Raw genomic sequence first — 13115 nt, 5'->3', positions numbered from 1 at the left:
TAAAACAGCAACAATAACAAAAATATGCATGTGGATCAAAGCAAAATTTCCCTACATCTTTCAGCAAGGCCTTTCCTTAGCATGAAGTGCTGCCGTTTCCAGTACTATTCAGTTAATAAGCTTCCTGGGATCAATAGGATGAAAATAATTTAAAAGCCTGTAAATACCATAAACATAAAGTTGAATTTGAAGATGAATGGCATTCAGCCACTTTCTTCCTTGTCTAGAAACTGCAGACCTTCAGGGGTACATCTAAGAAGTGAATGTGCTCAGGAATCCTTCAGTTTTATGGTAACCTGTGTCTTCTGAGTTCAGCTCAAGGAATGGCATGGCAGCTGCATCTTAGAGACTCACCAGCTTGTCCACAAGAAGTTTTGAAGGATACAGTGTGGTAACCAGGTGCAGGAAAAGTGCCTCTCTGCTGTCTAGAAAAGCTCCTTAAGGTAGGGCACCCAACTTTACTTCTTCCGGAAAGCACTCAGGAGCTGTAAAGACAAAGCATCACTTAGTAAAAGAAAGCAGGACTATAGCAAAAACTACTTTTACTGTTTGGCTTATTGATGCACTGAATCAAAGAGGGAGGAACTGTAACTACCGGTTCTGCCGGAACTGAGAGATTCCATCCACACAATCTTTTGTGCATCAAGAATATAGCTTGATTCCAAAGAAATCCCTCTTAAAAATATCCCAAAGGAGATAAAATGCCTTTAAGATCTTGCAGCTCTTTCATGCTTGCTGTGGGCCAAATCTTGCAATTAGAATCAGTCACTTTAAGTGCTGAAGTCATATAATGCTAATAGATGACTTTATAATGGGAGCAGTTTTTAAAAGTCATATTTAATTTTCCATTATTACTGTACTGAAGCCTGGTTGTATCTGTCTATTCCATTATAGATTCTGACGTCCAGGAAGGGACAGATTGCTGCTGGCTGAGGCATTGCTCGATTCTGGCTTTAATTCTCAGAGACCTGAATTCAAACTCGAAAATAGACCATATTTCGACTTTCTTCATAAATATGTTTTTTTTTAATGTCCACACCAAATGATAAGGGCTTCTTTTTGTTTCATAATTATTTTCTTTCAAAAAACTACAGATTGAGGCAAAAGCCACCATGATGTGTGTGTGCACATCTGAGTGTGTGTGTGTGTCCACACTCACACAAGTATGTGGTTTTCTTTAAGAAAATGAAATGAACCAGAAAATAAGCCCTTAACAGTAACCTAAGAAATAAAACAAAATCATTTACAGCACATGGGATTGTTGCAGAATATGCCAAGATTAGACGGTTTAAGGAAGCTATCCTGAATGTGGAAGTAATTATAATGAAATTCATGACTCATTAGCAAACATTGAGTATTGTGTTTCTCATTTCTGGGTCAATGTTACTAGCAAATATAGACTTCAGATTTAGATGTTTCATTGATTTCAGTGCTAGATTATAGGAAGTTGGGTCAGGCAATGACAGAAAGCAAAGACTTCAGGATTTTGAAGTTCATTTCTCAGATGTAGGCAATGAGGTCCTTATGATAAGTACTACAAAATACCTTCACAAATGTATCAGTGAGCATTGCGTTGGTGATAGAAGGTTGCCTGTAAATGTAAAGTAAGAATTACGTGGTGCAAATGTGTACTGGCAGATGTCAGTGGGGTTTTTGTGTGCACACTGCTTGGTATGCAAAATGCCTGGTGAACTCAAGTACCCAATACTGTGTGTAATGGGAACCAGATGTCTAACAGAGAGAGAAAAATATTTTATAGCAATAAATGTGACATTGACTCTTAAAGGGTTTGCTGCTTTTAAACAACTTCCCCATCTTACTTTTCCTTCTATTCTAAAATAGTTTCAAGTAGATTGTGTCAGGAAATTATTTTCATATTTTGAAAGGAAAAGTATTTAACTTGCCACTAACTTCTAAAGTGCATACATAAAGAGAAATGATCTGAGAAAGATAATTTTGGAATTCATTCATTTACCAAAACACTGTGCTCAGCAATGCAAAAAGATATATTAAGGCAAATAAAGCATAATTCCTCCTGCCCTTAAGGAATCAAAATATACTAGATGTGATAAGACACACACAGCTGCTTGGGGATATGGCAAAAGCAAGTCCTAGGAAAGAGGCACGAAGTGCTCTGAGAATTTGAAGGAAGAAGAGAAAGCCCCACAACAGGCAGGCTCAGAGAATGTGACCATCCCCAGCCTTTCCATAGCTGCCCCTCCTCTGCACCCCGCATGACCATGACGGCCCCCCTCCCTGAAACTCGTCTCTCTCAACCTCCCGGCACTCACTCCCAGTGCAGCCCTAACTTTGCTGCCAGGGTAGATGTTCTGAAGCCCTAGTCCTCTGGGAAGCAGAGCACCCTAGGGATGAAGTGACAACCTTTCTAGTTAGACCCCAAGGGTCCACTTCCAGCTTTGCCACTTACTGGCTGTGACTTTTTGGAAGTCATATAACAACACACCTGTCTCTACCTGCATGTTCTCATCTATAGCACTATGCATCTCAGGTGCTGGGAGTCAGGACTTAGTAGAGTTCTGCACACACAGTGCTCTCCCTGTCACTGGCATAGAATCAGGGTCTGGTTAGAAACTCTTCTCTGTTAGCCTCTATCAATCATCCAATCTACTTTATCTAGGACAAAATCTATCTTTAGTATGCCAAGCTGCTTATGTGCTGGCCCATGTACATGTCAGTTGTTTTGTTGAATTTCTTCCTTCAAATAGCAGACACCTTTGCATCCTGGTCTGCCTGTCATCGTCCAAGTAGAGCTCAAGCCCTACACCTTCACCCAAGCTGTTCCAAATGATTCTGTGTCCACCCATCCCCATGCAGATTTGCAGGTCTCCCCTCTTACAGATCTTTCTGAACCTCCTCTGATAGCCTGTGGAAGAACAGAAGCCTTCTCCCACCAAGCCATGGCTGTAAACTCACATGGCACACATAGCATAAGTAAGTGAAGAGGTGCAGGGTAAGATGGTACAGGTGGTAGGAACTTCAGCAAAAAGAAAAATTCCTTCCTTAGCTGAAAGGTGGACTATGGATTTAGAGTAAAAAACTCTTCAACATCATCAGAGTAAAATAAGGGCTCGGTATGTTCAATTCTTCCATTTTTCCAAGGTAAGACAGATCTGAAGATTTGCAGAATGTCCAGTAGTCCACTGTTGACAATTTAAAAAAAAACAAAATACCATAACTTTGACTCAAACAAAACAAACCTAGGGGCCAAATGGATAACTATGCAGACCTCAGCTCTTAAACTATTTAATTCTGAAATTTTTTACGGTGCACACTCTATTCTAGCAAACTTTACCTTTGCTCTTTAATTATTTACACACCTACTTTCCTATCATACTAAGCTTCTTGAGGACAAAGACCATGTTGAGTTCTCTTTTTCTTCCCAAATACCAGCACAGTGAGTGGCTCTGAAAACCATCCCACTGAATTCCATATTGATATTTTCCTAAGCTTTGAAGCCAGGGAAGGGTCTGCAGAGGAGAAGTCAAACAATAAAGATGTTCATGATACCAATGTCCCTACTTTTACAGAGGAAAGATTTTATAAAAGTAAGTCTTAGTTGATATCTACCTTCCTTTGAACCATGTGGAACTCTTTCTGCATTGGCTATAAAGCCCACACTATGATTAGCAACACTGGGGTCATCTCTCAAAATAAAAACCTGGTCCACAAACCTTGTCTATACATAAATGTGATCTACACATGGCACGTCAATGAATAGCTAAGTGGTGCAGTTAACTTTACCTGAAACAGCTCCATTGAAACTGTCAGATGTGACAGTGTTTTACTTTGTTGGAAAGTGAGTAGAGATCACATCTGGAACACAGAAGGAAACATTGTGTCTAAATCCACAGTCCAGATGAAGACAGGAAAGGCTGGGGTAGAGGACAATGGAGATCAGGAACAGCAATAACAATACATACTTTAGAAACTTTGTCAATGTTCATAGTCATTGATCCAATGTTGAAACTTCTGGGCAGTTAACTCAAGGAAAAATCATGCATCAATATTTAACTGTAAGACTTCTCACTGCAGTTCTGTTTATTCTGTTGAAAATGTGGGCTGTCTCACTTAAGCAATATAGAAGGTTGATTTATAATTATTAAGAATGGCAGCGGAAATCTACTGGTCAAGATCTGTTATATAATTTAGCTTTTGGTTACGCACATGTGACAGACGAAAAAACTGAACCATAGGGTGTTTAAATAATTTGTCCAAATCACATAACAAATATGTGTCAGGGAGAATATTTGAACTCAGCTCAAGCTTTATCCATTAATTGTACCTCTGTCAGTAATATCGGAATATCCGCAGTACTCATGGTAAAGACATCAACATTATAATCTTGGAGAATACACAATAAACAGAAATGTGCGATACACTGTTCATTAAAAAATCAGTTTATACAAAAATATCACTTTAGGCAGTTGTTGTTAGGTGGAAATATCAGAATTCTATAAATGCTGCTCCATTAAAGATGGATATAAAGGAAGAATACAAGGCCATGCCACAAAAATCCCAGCAGGCCAGGCATTAGGTCCAGGATGTAGGTCTCTGCCCCCCATAACTCCACCATCTTTCTCACCTTTTGTTCTGTCTCCTTCTCTTGAAAACCACCTTCCCCAGTAAAGCTTTAAGTCTCTAGATACAAATACTCATCCCATCTCTACGTGATAGGCCTGGTCTCACCGACTTACTTAATCTAAAGGAAAGAGCAGAGGCTACTGGCATAACTAGGGCCAGGGACTTTCCAGCTGATGTCTGCTCCTATTCCAATCACCAGAGGCCAGGGACAGGCTCTGGAGAACTGGTTCTATAAGCCAGCAAGGGGCCTGAAGGGAAGTACTAACCTTCTAAATGGTGGTACTATTTTTGTCTATAAAAACCATAAATATAGAGGGGGGAAAAGATAAGAAAGGCCCACATCAAGGTATTAAGAATGTTTCTATCTATAGTGTTTGTTTTATTTTTTTCTTCTCTTTGAGTTCTAAATTCTCTATCATGGATATATATCACTTTTGTACTAAGAGGAAAAAAGAAACCCAGCCCACATGAGGATCAAAGAGTGAATTCCACAGTGGGTGGTATTTGGAGACTAAAGGCTCAGATTAGAAGTATTTTTAGGGAGGATGGAATGTAGGAAATGCTTACTAAAGAAAGGTGAGCGACTGAACAGCAAACCTCACCTGAAAGTTCCTGGATTGGACGGGAGCAAGGCCTCCTCTGCAGGAAGATGTCCAAGCTGTGTCAGGTGGAGACGCTGGCAGGGTGTGCACCAGGGTTTCACGTCCTGGGCCCGTGCTGGGCAACTGGCTCCTGGGATGAGAAAGACCATTGCAGACGAGAAAGCCATGAGTCACATGGAACACAAGACAGGACCTCAGAAAGCACAAGACAGTGGCCAAGAAGGAAGAAACCAACATCAAATTATATATTTCAAGTAATCAACAAGTAATGAGACAAGAAAGGGGAAAAAGAAATTCCTTGGTCTGAAAAATGGCAATGGAGTAGCAAATCAACACGGAAGGGGAGGGAAGGGAACTTTAGTCTTTTCCAAGGGAAAAAAAAAAGATAAAGTGGTGACCACAGGATGTTAATGGATAGGGAAGCATTTTTAGGAACACAGTAGCATAATGGAGCTGAAAGAAAGAGCAGCTGGGGAAACCAAGGGAAGAAGACAGGTAAGGAGCAAGTATGTTATGGAGAACAGAGGCTGGTGGAGTAGCTCAATGGTAGAGCACTTGCCTAGCATGCCCAAGACTGTGGGTTCAATCTCCAACACTGCAGCAAAAAGTTATGGAGAGCAAATACATGAGTTTAAACAAAGCTAGCGAGAACTCCTGCTCCAGAGTTGGAGAACATTTGTCCCTGTGACAAGTAGTCCCTTAGCCTGTGACCTATAGACATTCATGTGTTCATCCCAGACCCTAGTTGAGGCCTACTCTTCTATCACCTCACTCCCTCGGAAAGTCAATATTTCATTATTTTCCTTGGATACTTAGTGAACTTTCATAGATCCAACTAGATGGAAACTCCCGGAGGTCAGAACTTGGGAGCAGCGGACATCATGATCAGACATGTAGAAGTTTTAGGCCATGTCCAAAAGTTCCTTACCTCTCCTCAATCCAGAGAAGATGTCTCTGTGCCTTCCCCTGGAACCTGATATAATCTTAGTGATGGGATGACAGAGTGTGCAACGTGGGTAGATAAAAAGAGCAATTCTGTTTTTACCTTATTCTCTTGGGACCTTCATCTTTGGAGCCCCAAGCTGCCATGTAGGCAGCACAGGATAAGAAGCTGGGAGGAGGCTCCCATGACATGGAATGACCATGTGTAGGTGTCCCAGCTGGCAGCAACGGCTGAGGGTGCACTGATAGCCAGCATTAGCGTCAGCCCTGTGAGGAAGGACACCTTGCAGTGACTCCAGCCCTCATCCTGCTGAAAGACGGCCCACCTGCAAGCCACCCTGCTGGCCCAGTTGACTCGCAGAACCATGGCAGATCAAGATACAGTGATTGCTACGGTTTTATGTGAACACATTTTAAGGTGCTCTTTCATTCAGAAAGATAACTGGAGCAGACATCATTGGATTTCAACAAATATCTATTAAATTTATTTCATACATAGATAAGGGAAGGCAACATTGTCTCTAGGTTTTTTTCTGCCTTTTTATATTGTGCTTCATCATTTTTTCTTGATCAGACTCTCCTTATATTCTAATCTCTCTTTCTCTCCCTCCCCCTTCCTCCCTCCTTCTTTCCTTCCCTCCCTCCCTTGCTCCCTCCTTTTCTCTGTCTCATTCTCTCCTTTTTCACAGCCAGGATAACCAGAAAGGAGAGAGCTACCATCCAGAGAGCTTCAGTCTATCCATGCCCATAAAAGACCTCTGTTTCTCTCTTTTGACATAAAGTAACTCAATTCCTTTTTGTCAACTGATCCCATTTCCCTTTCCTTTACTGTCTTCACCCCTCCTTCCTGAACAATCTCTGAGTCTTCCATGTACTTTTTAGGTTGTAAAACTAAGAATGAGATACCCTACCCCAGTGGTGATGCTGGCTCTAGCATGCCCCTCATCTGGAAAGCCCTGTTATTCTTGGCCTGTTTTGCATTTTCTTGTGGCTGCTCCGCCCTCTGCTGCAGGAGCTCCGACTCCCTTCCCCGGCAGTCCAGGAACTTGAGTGGGAAGATAGCAAGCAGGGTGGTCAGAAGGGCTCGGAGGCCTACAGTTTCCAGTGAGGCTGCAGAGACGGGAGGCCGAGGGCTGGAACCCGGGCTCAGAGAGGAGTGACTCATACAATGGCAGTTGAACAGCTGATAAAGCTGGAGGCTGAGGGCTATGCAGAAACTGGACCAGCACGTTTCCACCTCCTGTGTGCAGGGGATTCCAGTCCATCCATGCTACCCCCAGGTGTGTCCCAGGCTGCCACCTTGGTGTGTCAGCTGTGACAAGCCACCCATCAACTGATCTATGCCCTCGCACAAGTAGCGAGCATGCTAGATGACCACAGAACTTCATCGCAGAGAAATAAAGAAGGCGCCCCAGGAATGGCAAGCATGTCACTAAAAGGAGTGTGGCGTGCAGGGCTGGCGGGCCACACTAGCAGCAGGCAAAGCGGTATCATGTCAGGTCAAGGAGAAGGCCCCACTGCCAAAAATAGCTGCCCTTCCAGTTGCCGCAGCATCTAAAATTATACCATTGGAGAATTATTCCTTTGCACACCTCACCTTTGATGGGGATGGGCCTGGGAAGGACCCACAGAGTATCTTCCCACGAAGGTCCAAAAGGCCTGAGAGCCGCACAGAGGTATTTGGGGGCGGGCAAGGAGGGAGGTGCTGAAAAGGCAGGAACAGGGCAGAGAGAGTGCTGGTGAGCCATAGCAAAGGGCAACTTCTCCTGTTTCAGAGTTTTATCCAGAAGGAGCCTGGCTGGCAGCTCCATCATAAAACCGAGGCCCTAGCAATTTGCCAGTAAATTTGAACCATGCATGTAAACAATTCTAATAACTCATTCCTTGAAATGCCTTTATAATACATTATTATGCAGAGTGGCGCATGCTTCTACTTCAAATTGCCTAAATGGAAAGAAAAAGTACACGAAGAGGCAATTGAAAAGAACAAGAGGCACTGTGAGGAAATGGTTGGTGCCTGCCATGCCGCAACATCCAGGGACGTTCCATGCAGGGGATGTGGTCCCTGCCACCACAGTTGTGGTTTCTGGGGAAGATTCCTCAAAACTTCAAGCAAGGAGTTTGTCTTTGATAGAGAGAAGCTTGGTTAACCTGACCCCAGAAGATTAAGGAGTAAACAAAATCGAAGCAAACAATCACTATTTGAAATTCACATCCAGTTCACTGTATCAACAAGCAGTAGTCCATCCGGTTGCATTTTTAGAGTTCTTAAGAAACAGACAAGAATTTGGGGAGGATGAATTCACCCCGCTTAAGACAACTCTGGGGCAGAAAGATGAGTACCACAGAGGACACGGGCGGGCTTTCGGCAGAGGCAAAGATAGAATAGGAATCTGAGAAAACAAGGGAGAAAGGAAAGAATGAAAGACTGGAGGGACAAGTGCTGAGAGCAATTGATTTTTGCAAGAATAACCAACATCTCTACACCATTCAGCAGTGTAAAAAAAACTTCCGCATAACATTACCTCCAACCCTCCAACCCCCATCTGAGAAGGGAGCTGTACACCCATTTCTATAAAAGAGAATGTGCTAGATGAAAGCAATTAGGTGACTTTCCCAAGGTCACATGGCTGGTTAGTTGGAAACATGTTCAGTTCTTGAAACCAGAGTCTCACTAGCTCAATCCCCTCCTTTTTTTTTTTGGTACCAGGGATTGAACTCGGGTCCTTGAGCTTGCGCAGCAGGTGGCGAAACCACTGAGCTAAATCCCTGGCCCCAATCCCCTGCTTTTTTCTACTCCAACCATCTCTAGAGTTACAACAGGCATGCAAGAAATGTTCCTCCTGGATCTACTGAGTCACTTCCCAGGTGATTTCTGTCCCTAAGCCTTCCCTTCTCAACTTTGACGCATTCATGCATTCACAAATGAAGACTGAGCCTGAACTACTGCTGGGCACTGTTCTGAAACCTGGACTGGAGCTCACCTGTAGGGAGATTTCACACTGGTGGCTCTCTTTGCAGACAGCCACTCCCTGACCATGGGAGCTAAAGGAGCCCCAGAATCTTCTTCCAGTCACTCTTAATTTTCCCATAATGTAGTCGCCCCTCAATATCCACAGGAAGTTGATTCCAGGATGAATCGCTCTTTTTCATGGAGTTCAAGCTCCTTAGATAAAAGGACAGATTATGCACATAACCAATGCACACCCTCCTAAGTATTTAAAATCATCTCCGGGTGACTTGTAATACCTATTGGAATGTATATTACACAAAAATAATTATTCCACTGTCTTGTTGATAGAACAATCCAAGCAAAGTCTGATTGAATCTGAAGGTGTGGAGCCTACAGATGAATGGAGCTGATGGCACTGAAAACCACCAGAAACCACATAGTTCAAATATTTTTTCTTGATTTTACTGCTTGTCTCCCTTTCAAGAAAATTAGGTCCTTCCAAACAAGGACTCAGCCTTATTCAAGGGTGTCCCTCAAAATTAAGATAATTTCTACACAAATAAGTACTTGGTAAATATTTGTCCAATAAATGTCACAGGACAGCAAGGAGATCTTGGTTTCTAGCACCTCCTAGGTGTTCAAAATAGTGTGAATCCACTTATTATAATCATCTCATTTAATCAGAATAACAATAGCAAAATAGAAAACATACACAGAACAAAAGGATTGATAATCGTGAAGAAAGTGCTTGGAAGAATCAGAGCTCAATTTGCAATACCTTTATCCTGTGTCACTTTATGCAAAACCAAGAGCCATCTTGTGACGCTAAAAGGCAACAAATTTAAAATGACTGAAAGGAAATGCCTTTTCAAGCAGCATGTAATCTACCTGTGGAATTCATAGCCGCGGGATGTTATTGAGGCAAATAGTCTAGCAAGATTCAAGAAAGGATTAGACATTTATATGAATAGGAATAATATTGGCAGTTACACTAACTAGGTTAAAAAGTTACAAGGCATGTCTGTCCTGGGCTCCGGGGCATAACTGTTCACCAGCAGAAGTGAGGAAGGAATTTCCCCCTGTGGATAGAGCAGTGCATAATTGGTCAGCTGCACAGTGGCTTATATTTTTGCCGTCTTCTGTAACATAGGCAGAGACCGCTGCCCAGGGGAAGTTCCTGGCCTCGATGGTCCAGTGACCACTAAATATGACATTTCTGTCTCCTTGGCTCACAATCCTGAATAGGACACAGACACTGCCCAAGAAGTCTTTTGGGATTTGTGCCTGAGAATTTTTCAATTTTAGAAAACAGAAACAGTAAAAATAATTTCCCTCTTCTGGATGATGAAAATATTTCAGGGGATGAAATTATGCCCAGGCCATAATCTTCTTAGTGGCATAGACAACCACCCTGGGAGGCTGCCAGGCACTGCCAGATCTCAGTGTGTCAGGGCCATTGTCAAATCTCACTCTGGGGCATCATTCACCCATTTATGTGTGTCCATCTAACCCTATACCTTAAGGGTGGGATCAAACAACAATAAATATTCAAATTTTTAAAAATTTATTACAGCAAAAGACATTACCACTAGTCCTCCTCAATATACTCCCATTGCTCCAAACACATTTATCACATCATTTTTGGCACTTTCTGAAGCAGCTCTGGAAGTCCTCTTTCGTGAGCGTCTTTTCGTGGCTGCCTCAATGTCGTGAATCATTTAAAAATGTTAACGGCGATTCCCGTCGAATAACATTACAGGTGTGTCCTCGTTCATGTTATTCACCAAATCTGGCACTATGTGACCTCTGGCTCTTTCCCAAAGTCAAAATGACCCTAAAACCTCAGCATTTTGAATCGATTAAGGACATGGAGGCACCCTCAATGACACAACTAAAGACATTCATGAAAGAGGACTCCAGAGTTGCTTCCAAAAGTGGCAAGGATGGTGGAATAAGTGAGCTTGAAACAGGGAGGAGTGGTCTTTCGAGAGAGATTAATGGTAATGTCTCCTTTACTGTAACACATTTCTAAAAATTAAACATCCACCCGATTGTTTGATCACATTCCACGTGTGTGTAATGAAAGTACACTTCTGCAGGCATGGACGGGAAAGCTGCTCATAATACTGTGTATTCACCTTTCTGAGCTTTTCTGTCTGTCACACAGTCGACCACGCTACAGGTAAAGCCTTAGACTCTTGTTGAGGGTTACCATGCGGGGTTTTTTCACACTAACATGTAAAGCCCAAAAGGCAGTTTTTAACCGCGTATCTGAATATGAGCATCCACAATAAATGATATCATATTTTTTAGATGCTGAAATGAAATGATTGATTATAATTACTTACAGTCCTTAGTTATCCAGGTATGGATGACACTGTGAAGAAACTGCATCCATACTTGAAGGATTAGAAAAAGGCAGGCTCCGAACTTGGCTATAAAATAAATTCTGCAACCCAAAATAGAAACACATCTTAACTTAAATCCTCAGACCAGGAATGGATCTAAAAGAGTTCTCATAGACTCAGATCAAAGTAAAGAGATATACAGAGAGATGTTGTTAATAAATATGTTTTACTCCAGAGAGGAAGAGGCCACAGATTCTATTAATATTTTCAGAGAAACTCTTGCAAACTAAGTTAAAAACACTGATCTAGGCCTGAATCCAAAAGAAAACTCTCAAGTGAATCTTGATGAAGTCATTTCATTTCAAAGTCCTTGGACCTACATGTAAGACTTGTTCCTTTGGATCGTCCTTGAATTGGCAAAATATCAATGGGATTCCCCTAGCTAAAGATCATTCATATAGTGTTTAATTCTTATCCAGAGGCAAGACTTCAGAAAGTTGAAGTTTTGCTTCAGAGAGCTACCAGTTATTTTATTAACTTCTTGCAGACAACCTTGTTCAAATTTGGCAGTTTTGCCTCAGTCTAAGCTGTCCTGTTGATTTTTTCATGTCCTTCTCATAAGAACATAGCTTTTCACATGTGTGTTTGCTGGTGTGGAATATGGGTGATCACTGTTTTTTTTTTTTACATAAAGTTAACCACATATTATGAGGAATTACAAGTTATTAGAAGTTAAGAGTATAAGATCTATAGTCGAGATGGGGTTGAAATTTCACACTAGCAGTATGACTTCAGATAAACTAACCTTCTCATGTCTCTCCTTTCTCATCTGTGAATGGAGATACAATAATTTCTCCTACACAAAGACCCGTAAGATTAAATGAAGCAATGCCTATAAAGCACTGTCATATATTCAATAGACAAATGTTAATTATTATGATCATGTACATTTCGCCTATATGTTTATGAGCATTAGGAGTGCATCTCCTATCTCCCTATCACTGCATAGCTCTCATACATTTCTGTGGCTCTTTATGCAAACTGGCAGTGAGTCTCAAACATACCTTATCACAGCAATACGAGTGTCCATTTCACCATTCCTTGGAAGATAAAGAGCATAGAGATAATGGGAAGTACAGAGATAGATCTTTCTCTAATGGAAGGAGGTCAAGAGATGAAGGGGTGAAAAGGAAGGAAAGAGGACGTTAAGAAGAATTAAGATGTGCTCTGTAAGTGCCAACTCCACACGAGGAATGTAAACATTGTGTACTGCAAACATGTGCTGATGAAAAAGTGTTTGAAAAAAGAAAATAGAAAAGATCAAGGAAAAAAAGGAAGCAAGAAAAGGAAAGTGGGGTCCGGGGATGTAGCTCAGTGGTTCCGGCGCCTGCCTCGCATGCGCAAGGTCCCGAGTTCAATCCTCAGTACCAAAAAAAAAAAAAAAAAAAACAGGAAAGTTAAAATTTTTTAAGTATACAAGTGAGAATTTGCATTTTCATATCTACATGAAATTCTGTGGGGAGAAAGTCTGTGACTCATTTTTGTAGTGCCAGGGACCAAACGCATAACCTCAAATATGCTAGGCAAGTGCTCTACCACTGAGCTATACTCCAAGGCCCCCAAATTCTATGAATGGTGCAAATTTCTCTTCTGTCACCATGTACCAGA

At 41.8% G+C, this 13115-nt stretch overlaps 1 protein-coding gene across 43 annotated transcripts in view; it reads right to left on the bottom strand.

Moving 5' to 3' along the window:
* Positions 1–13115, bottom strand: part of LOC101712748 (uncharacterized) — a 78135-nt gene that overhangs the window by 26600 nt on the left and 38420 nt on the right. For 24 of the 43 annotated variants that reach the window (XM_087188312.1, XM_087188318.1, XM_087188310.1 and 21 more), the window contains exons 4-7: positions 7744–7851; positions 5205–5334; positions 3763–3893; positions 355–485 (exon numbers count right to left, since the gene is read on the bottom strand). In XM_087188312.1, coding sequence (XP_087044438.1) covers positions 3803–3893; positions 5205–5334; positions 7744–7851 — 329 coding nt within the window. In that variant the 3' untranslated portion in view covers positions 355–485; positions 3763–3802. Of the gene's footprint in view, positions 1–354; positions 486–2934; positions 3162–3762; positions 3894–5204; positions 12868–13115 lie in introns of all 43 variants that reach the window. The other 19 variants (XR_015441697.1, XM_087188337.1, XM_087188339.1 and 16 more) reach the window with 14 other exon arrangements.

The sequence above is a fragment of the Heterocephalus glaber genome, unplaced genomic scaffold (assembly GCF_053883595.1).
Source record: "Heterocephalus glaber isolate CG9 unplaced genomic scaffold, H.glaber_assembly_v1.0 deba00001531, whole genome shotgun sequence".
Classification (NCBI taxonomy): Eukaryota; Metazoa; Chordata; class Mammalia; order Rodentia; family Bathyergidae; genus Heterocephalus; species Heterocephalus glaber.
This window is presented reverse-complemented; position numbering and strand designations above follow the sequence as displayed.